Raw genomic sequence first — 17053 nt, forward strand, 5'->3', positions numbered from 1 at the left:
AAGAGCAACTGGGATAATGCAGTCTCAGCAAAACCAACTTTCCCATCTGTTCTCAGTCCCTATATAAGCACACCACTTTCTCTCAACATCCTCACAAATACGGTTCCCTTTCTTCCCATCTCTTCTCTTTGTGTATGTATTTTCGAGCCAAAACACACGAGAAACCATGGCAATTCCACTCACTGTTTTAGCCTTTTTGGCTCTTCTAGCTCCAACCTCCATTTCCTCATCACCAGTTCCAGACCCAGAACTAGTGGTGCAAGAAGTAAATATGTAAGAGGCTTAAAAACCTTGGATTATTTATTTAGTTAATGCTTAATTGGTTCTATCAACATTTTAATAACATGTTACATTCTTAATTATATAATATTGGTCTTCTTTTTTAATTGTTGCATGCAGGAACATCAGTGCCTCCAGGAGAAACTTGGGCTATCTCTCTTGTGGGACTGGAAATCCCATCGATGATTGCTGGAGGTGCGACCCGAATTGGGAGCAGAACCGGCAACGGCTAGCCGACTGTGCAATTGGGTTTGGAAAGCATGCTATCGGCGGCAGAGACGGGAAGATATATGTGGTCACCGACGCCGGTGATGATGACCCTGTGAATCCCAAACCAGGCACTCTTAGACACGCTGCGATCCAAGACGAGCCCCTTTGGATCATCTTCAAGCGTGACATGGTGATCAAGCTGAAGGAAGAGCTAATCATGAACGCTTTCAAGACGATTGATGGGCGTGGTGCGAGCGTGCACATTGCCGGGGCCCATGCATTACTATCCAGTACGTGACCAACATTATTATTCATGGCCTCAACATCCATGACTGCAAGCAAGGTGGGAATGCCTATGTAAGGGACTCTCCTGGACATTATGGCTGGAGGACAGTCTCCGACGGCGACGGTGTTTCGATCTTCGGGGGAAGCCATATTTGGGTGGATCATTGCTCTTTATCTAATTGCCATGATGGACTAGTTGATGCCATTCATGGAGCCACAGCAATCACCATCTCTAACAATTATATGACCCACCATAACAAGGTCATGCTCTTGGGCCATAGTGATTCCTACACACAAGACAAAAACATGCAAGTCACTATAGCATTCAACCATTTTGGAGAAGGGCTTGTACAGAGGATGCCAAGGTAAATTTCCTTCAAAAATGTTGGTCCAACTTTTCTTTTCTCTGTTCTAACATGATAGTAAAAAGTGTCTCCCAATCCCCAATTCTAGGACTTGGGATTTCAAATGGCCTTGGTCCTGATCCATATATATAAATATATATATATATATATATATATATATATATATTGAACGTGTTCCTTCTTTTCTATTTACATTTATTTGCAGATGTAGACATGGGTATTTCCATGTGGTGAACAATGACTATTCCCATTGGGAAATGTATGCAATTGGTGGCAGTGCTGATCCAACTATTAACAGCCAAGGGAACAGATTTCTCGCCCCCAATGACATGTTTAACAAGGAGGTGAGAACCCGCATACAAAAATCTAAAATATGGGAAAAAAGTTAAATGGCCCATAAAATCAGAGCACTTATTCAAGTATGTCAACTGATTTCAGGTTACCAAACACGAGGATGCACCACAGAGCCAGTGGAAGAACTGGAACTGGAGATCCGAAGGAGACTTGCTGTTGAATGGTGCTTTTTTCACTCCCTCGGGTGCCGGAGCATCTTCAAGTTACTCCAAGGCATCAAGCTTGGGAGCAAGACCATCTTCCCTCGTGAGCACAATCACTGCTGGTGCAGGTTCACTTAAGTGCAAGAAGGGCTCGCATTGCTGATCGAGTAGCTGTGGCTAAGACAGCCAGTCCCCCCAAAGGCGAGAATTAATCCAGGCTTGGAGAAATGAAAATGACAAAATCTGAAGGGAAACAGAAGACCAAGCTTACTTGCAAGAAAATTAGGATTAAAGTTCTTGTATATTAACTCTTAATTACTGCCTTAAAAACTTGGGTATATTACAACCTTAGTACTTGTTTCTCTTAAGAATCGTCATGGGGATAAGAAGAAGCGAGCGAAAAAAGTGTTGTGTAATGATTGTCCAATGAAATGAACCCTTTAATGTCTAATCTCTCATCTCTGTCACTTTCGTTGGGTCCCACTTTAGCCTTTGGATCACATGGATGACCCAGTTGGTCTGGCCGGAGCTAAGAATCGGAGCAAATGGGTGTTACTGGTAATCCATTAATGGGGTTTGGTCTATAGGGTTAACATTTTCAACTTGCATGTGTGCCTGCTTTGAAAACATGCAGAGGAGGCAGGAGCAGCCAGCCCACGCCTAGTTCAGATCTTGTGGCCAGGAAGTAACTCCCCCGTACCAGTTTTCTATTAAAATTCTGTCCCTCCGACAACTCCGGTAGCCATAAATTACAACTACTGGCAATCATAATGGCCAACGGTACACATTCCACCTAAATTGGCAAATCTAGGGTCGGCAGAGATGGGAATCCCCCTCGGATTTATAAATTATATCGGCATCCCCTTCCATTATTTTCGTGTGTTCTGCTCAAGGCTAACGGCAGCCCCATCCATAATCTCGGAAGATCAAAATCTTCTCAAAACTTTATCCAAATTTGAGAGTTTGGAAAATTCTATATACCATATTAGCATTTCATTTTCATCTTATTAAATAAGATGTAACATATTTATCACTTTTAAATAATTATTTACTGAATGTTTCTTTATCATCTAGTGGTGATGAATATACCACATACTACTTAGTATAATCAAAATAGAATGAGAGTGTAATGTATAGCATTATTCTGAGAGTTTTGAATAGGAAAAATAATATAGCCCTACAGTATTTAATGAGCATGAGCATTGGTAGTGATTTATGCATCTTCATATACAAAATCATCCTTTTTGAAGAATGATTTTGCATATGAAAAAAAACTCCGACATTGGTTTATGCATCTTTGAATCAAATAATAAAAAATATTATTTTTTTTTATTTTTTATTTGTTTCCTAAAATAATTTTTTTATATTTATTTTACAATTAACATCCACTTTGTCTTATCAACTTAATACAAATTTTATGTATCAAAATCATCTTAATATAAATTCTACAAAGTTGATTTTAATAGATAGGAGAGAGAAAAAAATAGTAAAATAATATTTGAAGAATGAATAGTGCTTCTTCAAATTTGAAGAAGTACTATTTATAGCTATGTAAAAATTTAGAGATACATAAGTCAATGTAGATGAATTTAAAGACACATTCTTTAAATTTAAAGATGAAGATGAAGATGGAGAAGCCACTACCAATGCTAGCATTGTTTGAAAAAATTCATGAACAAGAATCCTCTCCATTTTCAAGTGAAATGAAGAGTATTTGATTTAGTGATGTGAAGTAACCAAATTATCCATTATTTTACACATACTATTTCAAGTGAAATGGATAGAATATTATTCCAAAATTCACATAGGGCAGTAATAAAATAAACATTGTAAGACACATTTATTGTATCTCTTATTCCATGGAATAAGATTCTATCAGGAGATCTTTTTCCTAATATCACAACAAACAGCATGATGAGCTGGTTTGTACCTTAACTCCTGATCACAAAGCTAATATATCCCTCGTGCCTTGAGTTCTCAATTTCTAGGACTTTACAAAAATCGACCACACTGACTGTCAAAGATGCGAACTGTCTACCAAAGTCCGAAACCAAAAGAGAATCAATCGATCGACAACTAAAAAATCTTAAAACTGATGTCGAGCAGTTTAGTCTCTGTTTCAACTTAGTTCAAACTGTCGAACCAGCTGATTATATATATTATACGTATATAAAATGACATTGTTTCACTCATGTGAGTGAAAATGCATCGTTTTACACTTGACGTTTATAAAATATATATATATATATATGAAACGGCACAGTTTTGACCTAGGGTTTAATAACCTCGCCCCCTCCCCTCCCTCTTCTTCTTCTTCCCAATTCTTCTTCAATTCACTTTTCTTCTCATCTTCAAGCCCCACAACCCCCTACAGTGCCGCTCCCCTCATCCTTCATGATGTTCATGCAGGTTGTTAAACCTGTACACCGCTGCACATCTCTCATCAGCCCCTCTGACTTTCCCCATTTCCACCAGTGGCTTTTGTTCTTTTGATGTTGTTAATTTTTACATGTTTGAATTTTGATTTGTGAATATGTGATCTAGTTTTTCTTTTTCTTTTTCTTTTTTTGCATTTTAATTAGGTCTTAGATTTGCGTTTGAATTTTGATGTTTTCTTCATCTTTGATAGTTATTTTTCATATTATTTGTTGTCTAAATTGTTTGTGTGTGTACAGAAATTTTAAAAACATTGGATCAAATTCTTGGAACCGTGAATAGTGACCTGAGACCTAAATCCCACTGTGAGTGTTAGATCAAATTATTGAGTGTTGATTTAATATTTTTTTACATAAAAGAAATAAAAAATTTATTATTGTTAATTTATTACGTAAGAAATTTCTAGTTGACAATTGTGTTGTAAGATTATTTTGAAATAAATTGGGGAAAGATGAGCGAGCCAAATTCTAGATTAAAGTCTTAAACATGTGATGTTTGCCATGTTACAAATTAGCTGCTGTGTAATTGTGTTGATGTTTGTTCTTTGTTTATTTTAATTTTTTATGTTTTGTAATTAATTATGTATTTAAATTTTTACATGCTAGATGGATTCTTCATCAACTCTAATAGATGTTGATTCGAATGAACAAACTATTAACTTGAGAAAATGATTTAAGAGATACTCAAACAATGCAAACACCAAACCCCTTAGTACCCCTAATGGTATCAATTGTCGATTTCTAAGAAATGGAAGGGAAATGATATGTTGATTGTTTGTGATCATTTTACGAACGAGTAATGCTAAATACAGACATGAAATACACAAGCGTCATGCAATCCTTTTGAAAAAGTATGAAATCTACTATTAAAAAATTAATTTTTTTCATGTAAATTTTATATTTATTCACTTTTTTTAAATAGATTGTACAGCGTTTACACACTCCATGATTGCAAATATCATTTTTTCTTTACTATTACCATTGATAATGCAAGATTAGATGATAAAGCAATTTCATATTTGAGACAATATTTTACGAGAAATATGTTGGGAGAAAAATATATGCACATAAGACGTTGTATTCATATTTTTTAACGTTATTATAAATAAAGGTTTGAAAGAGTGTAACGACATGATCACAATAGCCAAAAATACGATTAGGTATGCGTGCTCCGCTCCTCCATCCAAAGTTAAACACAACCTCAACACAGGGAAAGACCAAAGATTATTATTGTTTTTTGCCGCTGATACTCTGCTGCTGCCGCCAATGGAGAGTGGAAGAGTAACACCTAGAATGTAGGTGAAGAGTACCACACAAAGTGTGAAACCAAAGGGCCAGCAAAAACTGTGGTCGGCGATGAACCAGGCAGCTCGAAAAAGAAAACGTCTCTCTAATAAGTACCGTAGCCTTCTCTTACAACAGATGTGCCCCAATCCTCTGCTCTCTCTCTCTCTCTCTCTCTCTCAAATTCAAAGAACTCATAAATTATCAATGGCAAGGGGCCCGTCAATTACAGATGTGCCCCAATCCTCTATTGTCTCTGTCTATGACAGTTTCCTGCTTGTCGAGAGCGAGTAGCCTTAAAAAGTACAATCCATTAAACACCAACCACGTGGGCTTACGATTATCTCTCCAGAGAAGGAGACGAGCCTACGAAAAAAACAAAATCTGTGGCCGGACATCAGTACCATCAGAAGTACTACATTATCTACCGCACGTTACACCTCTGTATGATGAGCCATCGTTACTTCTATTCGGGTGCCCCATGCGAGTACAGTCCATTAATGGCGAGAGAGAGAGCATAAAATCTCAAAATGCAAAAGTGTCGGTGCAATTGAAAGCTCGAGCCAAAATTTTGGAACGCCAAAATTAACCGAAAAAAAGACTTTCAAGATTCTGTAGCATCTTGTCCCAGCAATTTTGGACGGACTTCCACGTAAAAAGATGAGAGGAAGCAAGCATCAGATAGTTGCCAAAAGTAGCAACAAAATCAACAACCACAGAAGTGAGTATACTACAAATTCAAAAGGCACTCCAAAATCTACAAGAAAACGATCTTCCTCCAAGTGAACATTAGGGTCTCACAGTCAATCATGACACCCAAATCAAGCCAACATAACACTGAGCTCAAGTGAAGCAGAACTGTAAATAAGACCTGGACACGTCAGTACTCATTAGGCGAGATAACATCATCAATCTTCAATATCATCTTGACAACTTGAGTTGCCAGTAGGATCTGCTGCTGTTTCCCAATCAGAGTCTCAAACACATTTTGCTCACGCATGTCATTAGTGCCAGAATCATTACAATCTATTCCACAGTAGGAATTGTTTTCCTGCATATTTGAATCCAAAATAATGTTTACAAATCACTTCCATTAAGCACCAGCAGGCTTACACTTATATAGTAAAGAGAGACAGAGAGAGAGAAGAAAAGATCAAAAGCCATCAGGCCAGAATAAAACTTATAATCGTGTCCATTTACCTTAATTTGCTGTGACTTCACTGCAGATAGTGTTTCAATAGGTTGGAGGCCACTGTTCTCCGCTAGTGCCATGGGAATAGAATCCAAAGCATCGGCAAATGCTCTGATAGCATACTGCATAGAAAATGACAAAATCGTCAGCAAGACACGTTAAACAGAATGATAGGAATACCGTAAGAAAGTATGCTATCGAAGAGGACAAGATGGTCATTGCAGTGGATTAATCAGAAGGATAGAAGTACCAAAAGAAACTGTCATACCTGCTCAACTCCAGGGTATCTATCTGCAGCTGCCTCTACAGCGATTGAGCATGATATCTCAGCTGAGCCACCGCCATAAACAATAGAATTGTTGCGAATGAGATTCCTAGCAACACACAAGGCATCGTGGATGCTGCGCTTCGTCTCCTCTACCATCATTTTGTTGCCTATTACATTATCAGACACCAAAATGCATTACGAGATCATCAAATTCCTTGAAGACCATTTGTCTCGGTTTTCCGCTGCTTTATATAATCATATTCATATTCTCAGATAAAGTTGAAGTGTATCAACAATTCGAATGCGAGCAACTCCTTTGAAAATACACGTCGTAACTCAATAATTGCACACAAGTTTCCATTTGATGGTGCCAAAATGAATATGAACTAAATCACAGCTTTCTATCCATCCATAGAAAACAAGGACAATTACCAATGAAGAAAACGGAATAAGCTACAATTATTGATTGCAGACCTAATAAGACAAGATATTAACATACCTCCACGAACAAATATGGTTACAGCCCTCGAATTTGCACAGTGTTCAATGTACAGCATTCGATCCTTTGTTGTACCAAATGATTTTTCTCGAACCAAACCAGCCTTTAAAATTGCAAATCAAAGTTTATGTCAGAGTGAAGAAATGTAAGCAGACTAAGTTGTGTGAATCATGCAAAAAGTTTAGAAACATAGGGGGAATGTTTGTTTGAAAGATATTTTGAAAATTTGTTTTGAGATGTATTGTTTATTGGATTTTGTGAAGATAGATGGGAAAATGTAAATATTTTTGTATTGGGGTTCGTGAAAGTCAATAGGTAGAATTGAAAAAGTCTGAATATAATTGTTTTACTTTTCACTAAATTTCAGGCAAATGTTTGGATGAAAAGTTTAAATATAAAAGTTATTTTCAAATTTTTTGGATTGAAATTGAAAAAAAAAAAATTAAAAAGTTTTGGTTAACCAAACATAGAAATGAACTGCAAGTTGAATATCTAATGAGAAAACAAACTTTTCCGATATGACTTCAGACTAGGGATAATTTTCACTTTCAAAAATGTATACCAAAAATTGAGATCATTTCAGTAAGACAAAATAATATTCGTGTCAATTAGGCTTGAGAAAATATATATCTAGCAATACATACCAGTATCAGAGCAGTAACAGTAGTAACAAGTAAGAAATACCTTTCCTAACTTTTCTGGAGTCAACTCTTGGAACCTTGGCACAATTCTTCCACCTACAAAGACATTAATAACATTATATTCTGGTAAATACAGAATGGAAGAAAACAGTAGAACTTCCATAAAAAACTTCTTGACAGAATCGATCCAAATAAATAATAAGCATATAAAATAAAGAGCTGAAAAGCTAAAACAAGACAAACCCGTGGCTATTGCAATCAACTCCAACTCCACACCACCAACCCATCTGACAGCAGGCAAGTTCCTGTGCATCAATAAATGATTCGCTTCATCATCAAACCCCCATTGACAGATAACCAAGGTAGCACCAACATCCTGGAATTCTCTGAGTCAGTCTTCCCATTACCCCAGAGGCATGATGACAATAAAGAGAGATATATTGTACCGAGAAAAAGCATTTCAAAGTTCCATATCATAAAACCAAAGAAAGTAGTGAAGTCATATCAGGGAAAATAGGAAAATTTTAAATTAACAAAAGAAAGATACAGGGAAAAAACTTAATAATAAACACAGGAAAAGAGAAGTGCTAGATCTATAAAGGGATCTCACAAAAATAAACTCACAAATTGCGTGGTTTGATGTGATACGACATATCCACTTTACAGTAAAAAGAAGTTTACAATTTGACATATAACATCAAGCCACATCATTTTGTGAGTTTACTTTTGTGAGATTCCTTTGTGGATAAAATATTTCTCGTAAACTATACAGTGCTATCCCACCTTGCATTTTTGAACCATGTCATCAAAATACTTCTGCTCTTGCACACGTAATGTCTGGAACTTTTCCACCGTATCAATATCAACCTTATGTTTAGTTTTTGGCTTCGGTGGCTCAAAGGGGCAAGTCAAGATAGCAATTTTTGCATCTTCAATCTTCTTTGGCATCTGTGGATGGCTCATATCCTTGTCAACAACAATTCCATATATTAGCTCGGCATCTTCCAACTTCCCACCGACTTTTCCATCTACTTTTATTAACTCAAGGTTAACATCCTTCCTTTCTAAATCAGCCACAGCAAGAACTGCTTTAACAGCAATTTCAGCCAAACTGCGTTTGCATCGATTCACACTGCCATATAATGTAGAAAGGTTTCACAAACATGGAAAATATCATGTGAAAGGTAAAAACACATTAAATTATCATCAACCACCATTACTCTCCATTGAATGCCAGTCTACAGGTGAAAAAACACATGCTCTCCTGTTCCATAGGAAAGAGGGGAAGAGTTCCCACATGATAATGTAGGAGGAGCTTCCAGAGCTCCTTTAACCACTTCAAGTGCCACTGATACGCTCAGAAAATTTCTTTTGAGATCCTTCCATAGTTGATAAATCAGATTAAAAAGACTTCCAAAATTGGGAACCCTTTGGGAACTCTAGCACCGGATCAGTTTTAGGCCAAAAACAAAGTCATCTTTTTTTAGAGGTAACAACGAGGTGCTTTTTACTGGGCAACAGCAGAATGTAATAAATGTATTTTGCAAACCAGTGACAGAAATATGACAAGGACATATTTATGACAACTATATCGCAAAAAAAAAAATATAAGCAATTTCGGCAAAATATAAGCAAGAGGCATGCAAATGAATATTTTTTCCTGAAAAATCAAAGCAGAAAAAGAGAGGGAAATAGAGCATGATATCAAATATGACACTGGTGACGGGAACCACTAAGGACCTGCCAAACATGGTGGTGAAACAGAAAAGAATATATAGTGAACTCACATCTTTGAGGACAAAGTAGTCATGCAAGTTTGAACCAAAGGCTCTATGTTTGACAGTCCAAAATCAAACTTCTCAGCTATCCGCTCTAAATTCTCAACAGCAATCCTAGAAGCCATTTCATAGCCCTCAGCAACCCGAATGGGATGAATACCACGTTCCAACAGCCGCTCAGCCTGCTCCAAAAGTCCACCAGCCAAGACAACAACCCCAGTTGTGCCATCACCAATCTCATAGTCCTGACTCCGGGACAGTTCAACCATCAGCTTGGCAATTTGATTGTCAACATCCATCTGCTCCAAGATTGTTGCACCATCATTGGCTGACAACGAAGAAAATAAAAGGTAAGAAACACCTCAAAAAGTAGCAGAATTTGCAAAGAACAAAATCTTTTTCATCTTTTGTTCTCATGCACGCATCACAAAGAAAGCAAAAGGACAAGAGATTAAAGGATCTAGAAATGACACGACCACATAAAAGAACAATGAATATCGTAGAACCCATCTTTTTACGTGGATATTACTAATCACCAATCCTTAATTCTAGCGCGTATAGACTCAGTGGTCTAAGCGGGTTTAAAAGTACGGATTTCAGGTATTTCGTTACAAAGATTTTACACACGAAAGGCCTCTCAGGATATTGTTAAAAAAAAAGGGTTAAGTTCGTAGGTACCAGGGGAAAAGGTAATAACCGTAGGGAGCCCGGAGGGCTGAAACTCGACATAAAACTAGAGGAACTACTCAACTCTGTACCGGTCGATCCCCTTGCCATCCAAATCAAATCCCTCAACCATGGACAAATAACTTCACACAATTACACACACAGAGGTATACTTGTTGGAAATGAAAGAAACGAACACTCTACTTCCTCACTGTCAGATTTCCATAGCACATAGATTGATCCGCAGAAGCAAAATCTCAAGTGTCACTTACCCTGCTCAGGTAACCAACAAACTTAGAATCGTATATCAAGTATTTCATACAGAGAAATTAAAATACTCTAACTTCAAAATTCCCTAATTGCAAAAAAAAAGCCAAAAGCCAAAAACCAAAAACCAAAAACCTAGGGCATGTTCAAAAACAGTCCCAAAACCAAAAACAGAGAAAAGAGTAGAGTTTCAGTCCGAGAGAGTGACTAACTGATGGTGACGTCACCGTCGGGGCTCTGAAGCATCTTGTCCATGCCCTTGGGGCCGAGTGAGGTGCGGAGGATGCGAGCGACAGCTTTGCCTGAGGAAATGTTGGCCTTCTGGGCATCCAACCCTCTCAATCTGGTCTTCTGCTCCTGCTCCCTAATTATTATGAAGGGCCTTCCGAACTCGTCGAAGGCCAGCGCCATTTCCCTCCTACTCCGATCTCTTTCTTCTCTGCTCTCTTATACCGCGGATAGGAATCAGAAAGAGAGATCAATGCAAGTGACGACTGAGTCTAGATCTAAGAACAAAAAAAAGTAGCAGCAGAAGAAGCTTCAAGAAGAGCGTAGACTGTATACGAAGGGTGCGGGGGTTTTACTGGCTCGCTCTCGTTCTTTCTCCAAACCCTAACTGGTGTAGTTATAGCAATTCGTTTATGGCGTATGGATCTCGGGCTTTCTGTTCATGGGCCCTGTTTCATTTCCACTGTTGTACACCTTTAAGGCCCATTGTTATTTCTGGATTTTCAATTACAGGCCCAGCCCACTATGAGCAGAGCGAATCGCTCTCAAACTATCAGAGCATTAGCAATGGTTTCATCAAATTTATCTTCAAAATTTGATAAAAAGTACATGTTTTCCAAAAATTCAAAACTTTCTTATCTATAACCTCACATTAGATTAGCGATTAGATTCATCAAAATAATAATATAATATTATTTTTTAATAATAATATTTTTAATTTTTTTTTCATATTTTACAATTACATTAATCATATATACATTAATAATTTAATTTGATACTTAAATTATTGATATTAACTAGAGGGTCATTCATATTGTTAAGGCCAAAAAATGCATCAACATCCACCATGCAGTAGTGTTAGTAAAATAGGCACTAAAAAAAAAAAAATGAAAGAATTACATTACACAAATTATAGGAAATGTACGAAATACATTTTATAATAAAACAATAGGAATAGAGAATGAATAGTGGGTCTTCAAATATAGAGATAAAGGTGAAGATACTGTAGCTCAAAGTTTGAGCTTTGATGGTATACCAAATCCAATGCCAGCATTTTAACCCCCAAATCATCAAATTTTGATGAAACCTCCCTTTTTATGAGATCGATGCTTGTGCTCTCATTCAGAAATACGTGAATATTTAATATAAATGATATTTGCAATCGTGAGATATGCATGCGCCATATAATTCTTTTAAAAAAATAAAGTAAATACAAGACTCACTTGATAAAATTTTAATTTTTTAATAGAGGACCACATTTTTTTTTAAAAAAAATTGTGTTGTGCTTGCATATTTCATGACTGTATCTACCATTACTTAATATTTAATATCAAAATTGGGATTTCATTGTCGACAATCGAATTTCTCTCCCTATTTTACTTCTTTTTTTTTTATCCATTTTGTATGATAAATTAATTCATATCCCTACTTACTTAAAAACGAATAAACCTCAGTTCCATGAAATAATAATTACATAATCTCACAATTTTCTTATAAAACAAATTATATATTAAATGGTATGTTGGGTTGTAAATTTGGCTAAGGTTCAGCGTTCTTTTTTATATTTTTTATTTTCTCTCATTTTGGCCAAACCCAACACATCTATTCCAAAGAAAAGTTTGATAAAATTAGAACTAATAATTAGTTGACCATAAAAAAAAACTAGTGAACTGAAATCATCGATTGCCTTTTGCACACAACTTTGAAACAACCAATTTAACTAAAAATATCAAAGCTTTAACTGAAAATAGCAAATGAAAAAAAGAAAGCTAGAAAACAAAATCTCCACAACCAACCCAGGCATGCATGGCTTTCCTCATACTTCGCAACCAATGCTACCCCGCACTGCATGCAAACCCATTGTTTCAATTCCAAACCCTAACCCTAATCCTAACCCAGGCCTATATCAACCCCCTCCCCTCCCTCCTCCTCTTCCACAACCTTGCATGCAGTGATTCTCTATCCGCTTTTAGAGAACTACTGCATTTTCGTATAGTACTCGATCGTATACCTTCTTCGATCAACGCCCACATACGTACACACACATCCAAAAGAGCCATTCCGTGCAGCTAGCTAGCTACCTAGTTTCCATCAAAAATGGCACGCCAAATCGTCGTTCTTCTCCTAGTTATTTTTGCTGTTGTCGGGCTGGCTTTCGCCGAGACACAGACCCCAAACTCTGCACCAGCCCCAAACAACGACGATATTGGAAACACTGACGACGGAAGCACTGGTAACGAGGTCGTTGAGGCCCCAGTCGGTGGACCTGTGTCTGCTGATGTTTTCCCTCCAACCAGTGCTGAAGGTCCTGGGCCAAATGCTAGTGGCGCTAATTCTGTCCTCAAGGCCTACGGCGTCGCTGGAACCTTGGTGGCTGGTGCTGTTGCTGGCTTCTTTAGTTTTTATAATTAATTAAGCCGTAGTGCATAACCACCATTAATTGAGGCTTATTTTAAACAGTGCTTGCTTAATCATTATGGTAATGCATGGATGTTGTAATCTATAATTCAATTCAACATGATTTTATATGCACGAGTGAGACATAAAATGCATGGATTCCGAATAAAGAAAAATAGAAGTGTGGAATTCAAAGCATGCATGACATTTTTTTTTTTTTTTTTTTAGTATCTCAAAATTGTTACTTTGGTGGTTGCTTAATTAAAAAGTATTGATTCCATGTTCTTTTTTTTTGTTGGAATTTTTTTACCATTGGATTTCAGCTCATGAAATGTGACAAAAGAAATTCAAGATTATTATTATTATTATTATTATTTAGGCCTACAACCCGATTAGAACCAACCAACCAGTTCTGGACCCGGACCAACCCAAACTAACCAGGCCACAATAACACGCCAAACCAACCCGACACGTAACATCCGAGTCAAGTCAGGTTAGGTCACTTTTTCCCCCCCGCCTACTACATTCCGCAATGGGAGAGATAATTGCTATTATTTTGGTCTTCTTTTCAACATAATACAGGTTAAATCTATACAAAAACTAATAAAAAAATGTACAGAAGCTATCTATTACAAAAACTATCTAAATTACAAAATATAAATATCAATTGATAAAAGACTAAGGAGCATCCAATGATCAAATTTCTCAGCTTTCCAGTAGAGATACAAAGAGTTATTACTACAAATATGTTCATAAGTCATAACATTATGATAAAATCCATAAGCAGCACAAGCAACCGTCATAAAAAATCCAGTGTTCATAGAAGATGTACATTTGGCAAAAACAAATATCAGTAATGAACTGCAAACCAGAATCAAATAATGATTTTGCAACAATACGAGGAATCATGTGTATCTGGATCAATCTTCAAGTAGAATGCTAGTAAACAAAGTTGAGGAGGTGGAGAAAATGATTTCAGAAAATTAAGGAAATAATAAAATGAGAACTACTACATATACAAAGAGATTACATAAAGTAAACCTACAAACTGATGTGGCTTCATGAAATCTGTTAGATCTACTTTATAATAAAAGTAACTTTACAATTTGACGTACCACATCAAGCCACATCAGTTTGTGAGTTTACTTTTATATAATCTTTTTGTTGCTAAAGTATTGATATCACTAATCTTTTTTTCCATTTCCAAACTATAATTTGTGAATCAAGTCTAGACACCTGTAAACGGCCAAGGTCCAAAAACCCTTAGAATCTGGGGAAGATCAAATCAGACTCGCCTACAAAATACAATTGACAACACTAAAACTTTGATTTCAGACATGATAAAACCTCATTCTTGTTCAAACCAAAAATTTGCATGAGACATCGACTATAGCCCTTAAGTCTAGTTTTTCTGCCTGCAATTCATAACACAACCATTATTGGATCCTGGAATAACACATGACATCAAGCTGTAAACACCAAAAACCTGAGAAATTATAGCAGATTCTCATCTCTTCTTCCATATCTACCATTATGAAAAAGTCAATACCAAATCAATAATAACACATCAAATAATTCAAGTCAACACCAAAGTGGTTTTGTTTCTCTAACAAAGGAGTGGAAATGAAAATCATATCATCATGCAAACCATAAGTCTTGAGTTACTCCTCATCAACATAAGTAAAGCTTAATTTTGGATCAAACTCTAAAAAAACACATGATGATTATTAAATGATATAAAAATAAACATTTTGAAAAAGTTTAATAAATATGTAAATAATAAATAAGTTCATTACCCAATTCTGTCTCAAAACTTGCAATATTATCCAAGGAGGCACATAGATCAATGGGTATTGGATCTTTCAACCAATTTTGTATACAAATGAGTACCTCGATTGTTCTTGGAAATAGTGAATTACGGAATGTGTCAAGCACACGACCCCCTACACCGAAGGCTGACTTAGAAGAAATAATAGAAACGAAAATGGCCATCACATCTCGTGCAACTCTTGCCAAAATAGGATACTTTACTTCATTGATTTTCGATCAATCTAAAATATCAAAATTTGGAGCTCGTGCCTCACAACCATGTTCTAAGTATTGTCTGATCTTCGATTTGTTCATCAAATTAGATTCAATAATTTCTTACTCATACTCAACCCAAAAACTCTGTTGATAATCATAATCAATCATACTATGATCAACTAAGTAATGAGGCTTAAAATGGAAAACTCCACTTGAACTCCCATACACAACACTATACTCTTCGTAAATGTCAATCATCAATTGTTTCACTTTTGTAATCATTACTTCGACTAAACTACCACCATATATTTTTTTGAACCAAAATTGCAAAAGACTAAATTTGCATCTTGGATCAAGAACAACAACAATAAATATCATCAAGTTAGTCTTTTTAATTGATCTCCAATATTTGTCATACTTAATCTTCATATTGAATGCCATACATTTCAACACCGCATCATTACTTTGACTAATTTTTTATAAATTTGATTGAATGCTACAAAACTCCTGAAAATATGCATTAGATGTGACATACATAGAGCCAAAAATTGTCAAAGTAGCATCATAAAAAATCTTCAAAAATTTTATCAATACTCTAACTCTCTCCCAATTACTAGAGTTTGGGGGGCTCAAGTTCACACTATAACAATAACGAAAAAAAAAATCATCATCCTTCTCCAATCGCAAAAATAGTTTTTTAAATATTTTTACAACTTCTAGCATTAGATAAGTCAAATTCCATCTTGTGAAAACATCAAGGCATACCAATTTTGTACAACCAATTTTTTTCTTCTTTATACACTTTTTGAGTTTCTCCATTCTTGCAGGAGATGATCTAACATACCTAACTGCATTGTGCACCTTTGTGATTGAATCACCACAATCTTTTAACCCAACATTCACAATGATGTTCATAATATAGACACAACACCTGATGTGAATATACTTCCCTTCCAACAAATGATCTCTTACGAACTTCCTCAAATACTCGATGGCAACATCATTTGAGGAAGCATTGTTAACTATAATAGTAAAGATGGATCTTGTCAATACATCAATCTTGTAGACATGAATCTACACACTTTCCAATAATTTTTCCTTTGTGATTAGGGATCATACAAAAGTTTAGAATTCTTTTGTGTAGTTTCCATTCACATTTGATAAAGTGTGCAGTAAGACACATATAATTTAAGTTTTGAATCGACATTCATGTGTCAGTGGTTAAACTAACTCTCCCAACAGTCTTAAATATTTTTCTTAACTTCTCATTATTCATTTTAAATAGTTTAATACAGTCTCTAGCTGCAGTGGTTCGAGATGGCACTTGGAACCTTGGTTTAAGTTATCTACATACATTCCTAAATCTTTAGGCTTCTACTATCCTAAATGGAAGCTCATCACAAATTATCATTTTAACAATTGTCATTCGTACATTTTCGGAATCAAATTTATATGCATTTGCCGAGTTACTGACATCACTATCTCCAATCCCCTCAAGAGCCCCTCACGACTCATAGTCTGTTGATTCGTAAGTCTGATTCTATGAGAATGTTGCTTACAAGTACCAAGATGCTACGACATACTTAATATACCATGTCTTTTGGGATGACAAGAGTAAATCTTGTGACAATAATTACACTTCACTTTTGGGTCATTTAAAGGGCATCCATCTATTTTAGTGAAATGGTCTCACACTATTAAGGGGTCTTTATTTGCCCTCCTTTTACGAGGAGCAAC

At 36.1% G+C, this 17053-nt stretch overlaps 2 protein-coding genes across 2 annotated transcripts; one reads left to right on the forward strand and one right to left on the reverse strand.

Moving 5' to 3' along the window:
• LOC121255987 (probable pectate lyase 5) lies at positions 1-2087 on the forward strand. Its single transcript, XM_041156562.1, is given in 5 exon segments — positions 1-273; positions 400-755; positions 758-1139; positions 1345-1483; positions 1578-2087. Coding segments are annotated over 5 exon segments (1206 nt in total). The 5' UTR covers positions 1-166; the 3' UTR covers positions 1800-2087.
• Positions 2088-5940: 3853 nt separating this feature from the next.
• On the reverse strand, positions 5941-11284 carry LOC121254911 (T-complex protein 1 subunit epsilon). Its single transcript, XM_041155141.1, has 9 exons — positions 10879-11284; positions 9743-10061; positions 8739-9087; positions 8199-8331; positions 7999-8051; positions 7315-7417; positions 6816-6982; positions 6556-6669; positions 5941-6406 (listed from the first exon to the last, which is right to left on the reverse strand). The coding sequence occupies exons 1-9, from the start codon at positions 11075-11077 to the stop codon at positions 6236-6238; spliced, it is 1608 nt and encodes a 535-aa protein (XP_041011075.1). The 5' UTR covers positions 11078-11284; the 3' UTR covers positions 5941-6235.
• Between the last annotated feature and the right edge of the window lie 5769 nt (positions 11285-17053).

This window comes from Juglans microcarpa x Juglans regia, chromosome 3D (genome assembly GCF_004785595.1).
Source record: "Juglans microcarpa x Juglans regia isolate MS1-56 chromosome 3D, Jm3101_v1.0, whole genome shotgun sequence".
Lineage (NCBI taxonomy): Eukaryota > Viridiplantae > Streptophyta > Magnoliopsida > Fagales > Juglandaceae > Juglans > Juglans microcarpa x Juglans regia.